We start from the raw sequence: 10436 nt of genomic DNA, 5'->3' as shown, positions 1-10436 counted from the left end.
TTTTCCCCCCCAGAAACGTTTTTAGTTTTATTGAAATTATTTTTTAGCACAAATGACAATCATTAAAAGCTTTCAGAGAACACGAAGTTTGATTAAAATTGCTAGCTTTACATATTAATACACATCTGATAAATCATTTTACAAAACACGAGACCATGCTATCATTTTTGTTTTGATTAGAGTTATATAAAGCAAGTACATCATCATAAGTCTTTCCACGTGATTTCTAGGCTCGAAAAAATATACAATGCTGTCCGCATACTGTAGACAGTGTGGCTTGTAACTGTCTTGTATGTCTCGCCATACTGAACGTTACAAAAGCACAAGTTTAACTAAGCACTTTTACTCTGGTTTAACACATTTTCACACATAAACACTGACCCAGAGCCACAAGCACGTGGATAACAACACAGTATGTGTTTATGTGTGCTTCACGAGTACAGGTTTAGTATGGTATTGATAGAATATTAACTTGTATATCATTTGATAGAGTTTCATCCACAAGCATGTTTTTATTTATATGGCATGGTATTTTTTAAATGGCACTTTCCAAACTAAACATGATAAAGTCATAATACTACTGAATGAGACCATAAAGTCATTAGAAAAATATTTACTGAGGTTTTAAATCAAGCGAGAAGTCGAGTTCTAGACAGCTACAAGGTTGCCCTCTGCTGGTCAGTAGAAAAAAAGACAGGTATATGACATTTCCACCCTGGCTTCCTTTTTAACCTGCATTGTGCAACTATCTTTTATATACAGTCTATCTGTTTTTATGTTTGGAATTTAACCTTTTTTTTCCTTTTCTTTTTTTAACTAACTCTTAAATAGTCATAGCTTTTCATGAACTATGGCTTTTCTACTTGGAGTAAAGATTTTATTTCTTGAAATTACAGTGACTCTCTACCTCTACCTCTGGAGTTACCGTACAGCTCTTCTTCCATTTAAATCTACATAAATACAGACAGTGTCTAGTAACCACGGCATAACTGGTTTCAGGTACTCTGAACCTTTCAAATAAACCCTTTTAATAAACATTTTTAATAAATATTCTTGATGAGATGGAACTGGCACTATGACTTTCAAAAGCATGTAAACATATAGCTCAGTGCTAAGCCAGTTTCTCACAAATCCACCTCAGAGTAGCATCACATGAGCGGTCGTTCCAGTTTTCTTCTGTATCCTTGCCAGTTCTAATATGTGCACAGTCTTCTTCACCCCACTTTGGCTCACCACCACCATTATCAGGCTGCTCAGCCTCCCAGTACCTAACAGGTTTCAGAACAAGACAATGGTGACACTGTTAATCTCTAATATTAGAAGTCTTTCCATGATTCCCATTTTTGTACACATTTACATTTTTTTCTGTACTGAGCCTAAAAATGACAACTCCAGTAACACTGATATTTGTACTGCGCAAAATAAATCTTTGGATCGCTTGTGGTGGTTTTTTGTGTGTGTAAGGCACCTCCTCTGCTTTATGGGTTAAGCAAATCTAAATGATTTAGTCTTAATGAACAGAGACATTGCAAGTCATTATTTAACCTCAAAGTTCTATGTATGGTGTATGATACAATAAAGGGTTTAAGTGGCATAAGTGATAGCAATATACCCACACGTAGTATGGTGGTTTAGTTTGGTTAATGTCATTTTTGTTCTAGTGCACAGGTGTCGAACTCCAGGCGTCGAGGGCCGGTGTCCTGCAGGTTTCAGATGTGTCCTTAATCCAACACAGCTGACTCAAATGGCTAAATTACCTCCTCAACATGTCTTGAAGCTCTCCAGAGGCCTGGTAACGAATGAATCATTTGATTCAGGTGTGTTGACTCAGGGTGATATGTAAAACCTGCAGGACACCGGCCCTCGAGGCCTGGAGTTCGACAAGTGTATACTTTTTAAAGTTATTATTACATTTTTTTTTGACAGTGATTCTAAGGTTTAGTCTAGAACAGTTTAGAGTGGCAAAAACACTGGCCTGTTCACCATGTATGCTTGCTGGTATGTGTCAAAATACTGTCAAGAATTCCAGGATCTTTTGGGAAGATATTCATTTAGTTATAGGTAAAATTCTGGGTTATGCTGTATCTAAGACTTGTACATTATTATACTTTTGTGTCATTACAGGAAATGTGATGAAAGAAGATAGATACATATTGAAAATTATGCTTGCTGCCTGTAAAAAGGCAATTACAAGAAAATGGAACAAGAAAGACCCACCATCACAGGACGAATGGATCAAAATTATAGATGAAATACAAACCATGGAACAATTGACCTACAGAATAAGGACTCAGGAAGGACTCGGTACCATAAAAAGTGGGAGAAATGGACTGAGTACATAAACCCAACAGGATAAAGACCAACACATTGATAATGAGAAATGATCAAAGTGTAGAAACAAAGAGATCCAACATGTTTTTTTGGTTTGTTTTTTTGTTTTGTTTGCTTGTTTGTTTGTTTTTTGTTATCCTACTTGTTGTATTTATCTTTTTGTTGTTGTTGTTTTGTTGTTTTGTTTTGTTGTATAGTGTATAGTGTTTAAAGAAAAACAATAAAAAGAAAGTTAAAAAAAAAAAAAAAAAAAAAAAAAGAATTCCAGGATCAAATATAAATATTTGGGAATTCCTGTCAATCGCTTGTGTGTTGTGGTTCATCTGCGTATGCCATGGTACGTTTTTTCATTGGTATGTTTTAACTCAGAGGCAGTTCTTGGCCTGCTTGAATGCCGCCCCATTAAATTATATCAAGTCTCTCCCATAAAGGGACAGAAGATCATGCTATTTGCCTTTATCATGTAAATTACTGCCACCTTGTGGCAACAGTTGAGTATTGTCTGTGGAAACTAAGCAATGAGAATCCATCTATACTTTCTGTTGTCATGCGCATTTCAACGTCCCATTATCAAAGGCTGGACCTGGATTACTTTAGAGCCCAGCAGAATTTTGTGGTTATTTGCAAACGCACACCATGGATAAATCCATGCTCTTTGATGCAAGACTGATGGAAGACCAGAGTAGAAGCCAAGCAGAACTGTGATGTTTATGATCTGTAGGTGATTATACACATGCACAGATCAATGTAGCAAATAAAAAGTAAATGAGCAAACTGTAAAAGCAACCAACTCAGAACCGCATCTCTGGCAAACAGCTGATGTACAGAGGTAGTTTCAAAGTGTAAAGTTAATACGTAGAATACATGCGCGATAAAATGTGGGTGGGGCTTAAAAATCAAATGTGATTCTTGACAGATTCTTTCTCTAAAACCATAAACACTTGTATGTGTGACAAATAAATACAGAACATTCTTTGCATGCTGAGCAGCCAGCATTGCTTGTGATATCTTATGATCTGCACAAGTAATGCAAACTACCTAATCTTTTTCTTTTGTTCAAAATGGGATACTCTTCAAATGCAAAAGTACGGAAAAGTGATAAAAAAGTGAAAAGAAACAGTGATCTGTGGTGATTTGCATACTTTGTAAACATTTTTAAAGAAAAACAAACAACAACAAAAACAAACATTTTTTTTTACATCAGTAAATTTCTACACAAATTATTTTTAAAATTTGATTTCTTTCTCATTTAATACATGGTAAAAATTATATTTAAGAAAGGGAAAAGAAAGGAATAAAATAAAGAAGGGCCTGTAACCTTAGAGTGAGAGAAGATCCATCAACCCATTTCCAGGTTCCCTCATTGCTCCCATCCATCAAACCAATCCAGCTCCATGTTTCTGACATTGTTAACTTGGAGAGAAAAGTCTGTTTTTAATGATAAAAAAAGATACAAATGATATTTTAAAAATTGAATCATTATTATAAAATCATTAAACAGAAAATGAAGCTATTATACATTAAATTATATTAGGGGTATTGTACCCCATTTTGACCTTGAGACTTAGACCACCATAGACCCCCGCCTTCAGTCTTATGCACAGGGCTTGTTCATGTGCTACCATGATTAGAGCCTCCGTGCTGTCTTTCTATCCAACTTTGTCCAGCCACTGGTAGGATTTTTTGATATCAGCCACTTCTTCTATCTGCCCGTAGTACATACTGTCCTTCCATGATGTTCTTGCTCATCTTTTTTTCTCAGGTTTCTAATGCCTGGGGTATTCGCCAAGCACAAATTAATTGTGGCCATCTTCCTGATATACCCATTTTTGTTGTTTCATTCTGGATGATGGTTCTGACAATCACTGGTCCTTATCCTCCTTCCTTCAGCTTCACGTAAAATGTCAGGGTGCAGGACGTGCAGTGAAACCCTCCATACATGGTAAAGAGCTTTCTTGTCTTGATGTCAGGGACTTCTATCTTCTCCTTTGGCGAGCTGGTTATTCCAGTAGAGTATATGATGGCTGGCAGGTTGTACGTGGTGATTCAGCAGATCTTCTTCTTGCCATTCAATTGACACCTTAGGACTTGACACTCTGCTGGTATTTGGTTGTGGCTTTTCTAGCGGCCTCTTCATGGTTGCCATTTGTATAATTCTAAGGTACTTCTAGCTGTCCTCAGTGTTTCCAATGTAGCCTTCTGGCAGTGCAGTCTCCTCAGTTCTGACTAACTTCCTTCTCTTTCTCCAAAATCCTACTATTTGGCATCAACTCACCCCACCATGATGGAAGAAGATACATGCTGAGTATGACTCAATAAACACTAAAAACACCAGAAACTTTCCAGTTAAAAACAAACAAACCCACACACATGGCTTTCCATTCAGCTAAAACAACTTTAAGAATGTCCTTCTTAAAGATCATTGGACGCAATTCGATCTGTAGTTACTGTGTTTATTTACTTACACATTATTATGATTATGGTCATATCATTAACTAAGCAGTCTGGTCAACTGTTAGGGAAGTACCTGCTCCTTGTTGCAGTCAATGACAACTAGATCTGCTCCTTTGTCTTTGCAGTCCTGTCTGGCTCTTGTCCATGAACCAGAGTCATTGGAGAGGAAATAACAAGAACTACTAAATATCCTCCATCCTGCTGGACAAGTTTTCTCTCTCTGTCTGGTTAAAATTAGTTCTTTCTTTAACTCAGTGATGCTTGAATTCAGCAGGTCTCTCTCTCTGGTCATGAATGACATCGCATTAATAGAGGCCTGGAGATGCTCGGTCAGGTTGTTTTTGAGAAAAGAGAAATGTGCAGCTTCACTGTGATCTGGAAATAAAAACATTTAAAAAATGACATACTTATGTTTATTATGTTAAGGACAAAACTAACAACTGAGTTGGTCAATACTGACAGGCTTTGTTACAACATATGTTACCTATGGCATTATTAATGTGCCTCTGTTCTATGAGCGCAGGTTAAAAAAAATTAAAAAATTTGCAAGTGCAAATGTTGCATTTTGAGGAGAAAATTATTTTGAGTGAAGAAACATTTAATTGGAGCAAACAAAATTCATTGCTGTGTGCAAGAAATGTATTTCAGTGTTTGCTATTATGCATATACACACACAATAACAGCCCCTCTTGCTCAGTTGCTGGCTGTTCTCAGTGTGACGTTCGTGCTCACAACATCTCTGCTCGGTGCACGCTCAACTCTCTGTACACCATTCTAGGTGTACCAACCAACCAATCACAGACTTGGATGCGAAAATTCTGATTGGCTGTTACGGTCTCCTATCAGCTTGCTATCTATTGCATTCCGGAAACATGGTCCAGAATGTTGCCAAATGCATTTTCGGTTAGTATGTTTAATTATTTCATTTTAAAATATATAATTTTTTAAGACCACTGTTGGTTTTAATCTAGTTTAAGGTACACTTTTCTTCGCTCAAAAATAATTTACTCCACAAAATGCAACATTTGCGCTTGCAAAGTTTTTTTTACGTGCAGTTAGAATAGAGGCACAAAAATAACACCATAGTTGCCACCTAAGAAAGATGGTGTCAGTTAATATTGGAATAACGGGGTGCCTGCAGCTTGGTCCTTTCAGCGACTGAAATTATTTGATGTGTACATGTGTTCATGTGTACATTACATGTACACTGTTTAGAAATATATTTGGGCAAACAATGTTTAATGCAGTGGCACTTTGGAGTCACTGGAATCCATTGTCTTCCGTATCTGTAAATAAAAAGAGCTATTCTAATAGTGCCTATAATTTGTTATTTTCTCTCATACAATGACAATGAAGCTAGTGTAGAAGAACAATAAATATCTGTTGTTATTTTTATTTGTTTTGTATTCATGAACAGCCATATTTTCTTATTATTTTCTAATTATATACAGTGATGTAATGAAGTTATAAATAATTCGATGATAAATTAACACATGACTGTGTTTTCATAGATGAGCGAACTAAATGAGCACTGAAGGCTTGGCATAAACTGCCCGTATGAATACGGAATACAGAATATAAAAATGAACTGAATAAAGCTAAATGTGACCAAAACTCACAGTGAAGACCAAGGCCAATGAGCCCAACCAACAGGGAAACACTCAGCAGCCCCAAAGTAAGAATAACAGCTTTGTGAAACTTCCCGTCAGAGCTCTTTGGACCTGATAAGAAAAAAAAAGTCAGAGATGTCTTTCACATAATGCAACATATGCAACATATACTCAGTTACTGCGGTACAGTCTGGACTGGTTGTCCGTCTTAAGGCTCTGAGTTAGAATTACTAGAAACTAATTAAAGGAGACATCCTAACTGCCTACATCTAGATAATGATACCACTGTCTCTGATAACATACGCTGATTAAGCAACTCTGTTAGTCAAGTACAGTCAGTCACTCCCCTTGTTTCCCTAAAGTAGCAGGCCAAAAAATAAACGCCCTAAGCGACGGTCAGCTTGTGGGCTAGAGCAATCTCTTAGAAGCAATAAAAGCTGTAATAGCCATACACATATTTTAACCTTTACCGTTTAACAACACAATTCAGACTTTAAATGCAGGTAAGATATTCATTTAAATCATGAAAACCAATTTCTATAAATCACTTTATAAATCACCAAGACTAATCATAATAGATGAAATGGGATAACTGCCACTAAATACCACTATGGTCTCATAGTTCCTCCAAAGTCCATAATTCAACATCACAAAAAATTAGCAGCAAAGAAAAGACTTGTGGCTCCAATTTTTAGATCACAGTTGTTTGGCTATAATTAACCGTCTGGAACACTCTGAAATATTATATTGCTGAGACCGCTCCAGAGACTCCAGTTTCACAACGCTTACAACTTGTTTTTAACTATGTACATGGTTACCCCGCTGAGTTCCTATTCATCACATTACTTCAAGTCCTAGATAGATGAGGTTTGGGGGCTTTCAGTCCTTTGACAATCTCCATCAAACTGGAAATTCTTACCTGTTTGAATTGTTGAAGAGCTTCTGTTGACTGACTTGCCATGTTGAACATTGACATAGATTTCCTCCATCTCTCCTGAGATAGTCAGCTTTCTTTTAGAGAGTCGGCTCTGCAGTACACGTTACTTGAAGCATAAATGAGGAAGTTTTTAGATTAGTTCCTTCTTGTCTTTTACAGAAGTTTTATCGTAAGTCATACTGTATGTGTTGAACCCAGAAGTGTCACTTCTAATAACATTTCTATAACACAGTTTAAGTTTGAAGGTTGAAGTCTCCTGGAATAGTCTGAATGACTAATGTTACATGAAAAGACAGATATACAACAAAATTCAAAACTCAGCAGAAGGTCTAGATCTTGTCCCTTGAAGTTGCTCATTACCCACTGTGTGGATCATAAAAGTATAATGAAAGTGAGCAGGCAATCTGCATATACATTAATCTCACAAAGATGCACTGATATCACCAATTAATCACATTCCACTCGGCCTTGTGTCCAATGAACTTCAATTCAATTCAAACTTTATTTTTATAGCACATTTAAAAGCAAGAGAGTTGACCTAAGTGCTTCACAATCAGTTAGGAACAAGAGAAGAAAATAGAGAAACAAATACAGATAAATGAGAGGACAATGTATTAACATTAAAAAACAGGTCTGAGGTTATTAACTTGAGTTAAAAGCCAACATTGTGGGGGGTGGGGATAGTTCAGGTAGAGTGGTCGCCCCTTGATCGTAAGGTCGGGGACTCGAATCCACCGAATCCAGGCTACCCTGAGGTACCCTTGAGCAAGGTACAGTCTCTACACTCTGCTCCCCAGGCGCTGGATTGGTAGCTGCCCACTGCTTCACTGAGTGAAGGGATTAAATGCAGAGGACTACAAAATTTCCAACGTGTGGGACTATAAGAGGTTTAAAATGGAAAAAAGGGGAGTTTTAAGACGCAATTTAAAAGACCGAATAGGATTCAATCGAGACCTCGGTTATATTAAGAGTTCTCAGTGCTCTTTTGGGGTTATAAATGTTGAGGAGTTTGCTTAAATAGCTGGGTGCCATATTATTTAAAACTTTAAAAGTTAAGTAAAAAAAATCTTAAAATTAATATGGTATTTGACAGGGAGCCAGTGTAAATTAGCTGAAACTGGAGTGATACATTCATACATTCTAACACCTGTTAAATGATGAGCAGCAGCATTTTGGACTAACTGCAAGACATGAGTGTTGAAGACCAAAATAGAGAGAATTGCAGTAGTCCAGTCTAGAGGTGATGAAGGCATGAATAAGTGTTTCTAGGTCTTTTGGAGGGAGATAAAGCTTCACATAACAGATAAAAACTGGTTTGAACTGTGGACACTTGCCTCTCTAATTAATAAAAGCTATCTAAAAACACTCCCAAGATTTCTTACAGTGTGAGAATGATGACAAGCAAGTGAACTGAGGGTAACAGTTAACTTATCCAAAGTCGAATGACTTCCAAAAACAATAACTTCAGTCTTATTTACATTTAGGATGAGAAAATTTTGTGCTAACCAGTCTTTAACATTACAGTGGAACAGAAACACCCAGTTTGAAGGGGAAGTAAATTTGGATGGCATCAGCATAACAGTGAAAGGGGATGTTGTACTTCCTAAAAATAAATCCCAAAGGCAGCATGTATAAGGAGAACTGTCACATTCCTGGGTCTGACCCAGCGTTTTGAGTTTTAGTTTATTTGGATGATATGTTTGAGTTCTTTAGGGTAGCTAAGTTGTTTATTAGTTTCCCTTTGTGTTTTCTACCGCTGTATTTAAGTTTCCCTTTCCCCTCCATGTGTTTCATGCTGCGTGTCTTATGTTGTCAAGTTTATATTGTCTTGTCTGTGTCACATGTTTCCTGTTATATTTTGAAGGTCTGTGTCCTATGTCAGTGTAGTCAGCTTTGCTTCCTTTGTCTCGTTATGTCAGACTAGTGTCAGCTGTTTCCCCATGTGTTTCCACTTCCCCTGATCACCCTTGTGTGTATTTAGTCTGTGTGTTTCTGTTCATTCCTTGTCAGGTCGTTTGTTGTTCACGCCATGTTCTTTACACCAGATTTCATGTCCAGGTTTTTTCATATTGTTGTTTAGATTTCCCAGTTTAGGTTTGTGTTAATTTTGCTTCAGTTTGCCTTGCCTTTTGTTTGTACCTTTTACCAGCCTCATTAAACGGCTCGCTTTTTGTTAACATTCAAGTTTTGTTCCCTGTTCCTTGGGGTCTGTGTTTTGGGTAGTGATGGGCAGATGAAGCTTCATGAAGCACTGAAGCTTTTCATCCAATTGGTTCACCCCAGCACAAAGCGTCTTGAAGCTTCATTTGCTCTAGTAGGACACCTACTGGACGTAAAAATATTAGTTGGCATGAATTTGAAGAGTGTGGCCTTTTGCACACAGCCTGTAAATGTCAACAACAAAAGGAGTGTGTAAAACATCCATATTGTAGTGATGCAGTATACTGTGTATATTTATACTGGCAGTATGGAAAATGATTATTTGGAAATGCTTAAAATGGAAATGATCATTTACTGTGAGGTGTGGTTGGGGTATGGACAGTGGTTGTGCTTTTGTAACGTTGAGGTATGGACAGCTACAGACTGAGTCCTGCCTGTTCACATTTTATTCTGTAAAAACTAAATTTTCACTGCTTTTATGACCTTTTAGTGGGGAGAACATAGCTAGGATTTAATGATTTAACAAATCTTTTAAATCCTCTGTCCTCCACAATGCTAAATGGCTGGGAGTCCTCAATCACCATGCTAACCAGGTCTTCATCTATTTGAGATTGTTCTCCTGAGGAAAGACAACAAAAACAAAGCACAAATATAAATATCACACACGTAACTTATTACAGTTGTATAATATTGTTATATCATTTAGTAACATTACTGCATGCTATATTATCATGGCATTTGATGGCTCACCTGGTCTTGCTCCACAATCGGTGTTCCCCTTATTCTCATGCAAAGCTCTGTAGTGCCTAAGCATGGATGAGGTGTTGTTGTTATATCCCAGCTCCCTGGCACATCGCAAACACTTCACCTTGTACAAAAGTAAAGCCGCTTAACATAAATTGTATTGCACCATCAGTATTATGAAAATACATCTTCTGTAGAAA

General features: G+C 37.1%; 1 protein-coding gene across 1 annotated transcript; it reads right to left on the bottom strand.

Moving 5' to 3' along the window:
- LOC146371128 (CD209 antigen-like protein C) lies at nt 1–7483 on the bottom strand. The gene is made up of 5 exons (XM_084908071.1): nt 7315–7483; nt 6405–6506; nt 4859–5160; nt 3650–3759; nt 1–1268 (listed from the first exon to the last, which is right to left on the bottom strand). Exons 1-5 carry the CDS (start codon nt 7382–7384, stop codon nt 1112–1114), a joined length of 741 nt encoding a protein of 246 aa, XP_084764197.1. The 5' UTR covers nt 7385–7483; the 3' UTR covers nt 1–1111.
- Between the last annotated feature and the right edge of the window lie 2953 nt (nt 7484–10436).

This window comes from Perissodus microlepis, chromosome 16 (assembly GCF_051167445.1).
Source record: "Perissodus microlepis isolate ML-2025 ecotype Zambia chromosome 16, ASM5116744v1, whole genome shotgun sequence".
Classification (NCBI taxonomy): Eukaryota; Metazoa; Chordata; class Actinopteri; order Cichliformes; family Cichlidae; genus Perissodus; species Perissodus microlepis.
The sequence above is the reverse complement of the archived record's forward strand: the minus strand, read 5'-3'. Positions and strand labels throughout refer to the sequence as shown.

Coding starts and splice junctions, on each gene's coding strand:
- LOC146371128 (XM_084908071.1), bottom strand. CDS start 7,384: ATGGAGGAAATCTATGTCAATGTTCAACATGGCAAGTCAGTCAACAGA. Junction 6,507..7,314: donor CTCTTCAACAATTCAAACAG/GTAAGAATTTCC, acceptor TTTTCTTATCAG/GTCCAAAGAGCTCTGACGGG. Junction 1,269..3,649: donor GGATCTTCTCTCACTCTAAG/GTTACAGGCCCT, acceptor GAAACCTGTTAG/GTACTGGGAGGCTGAGCAGC.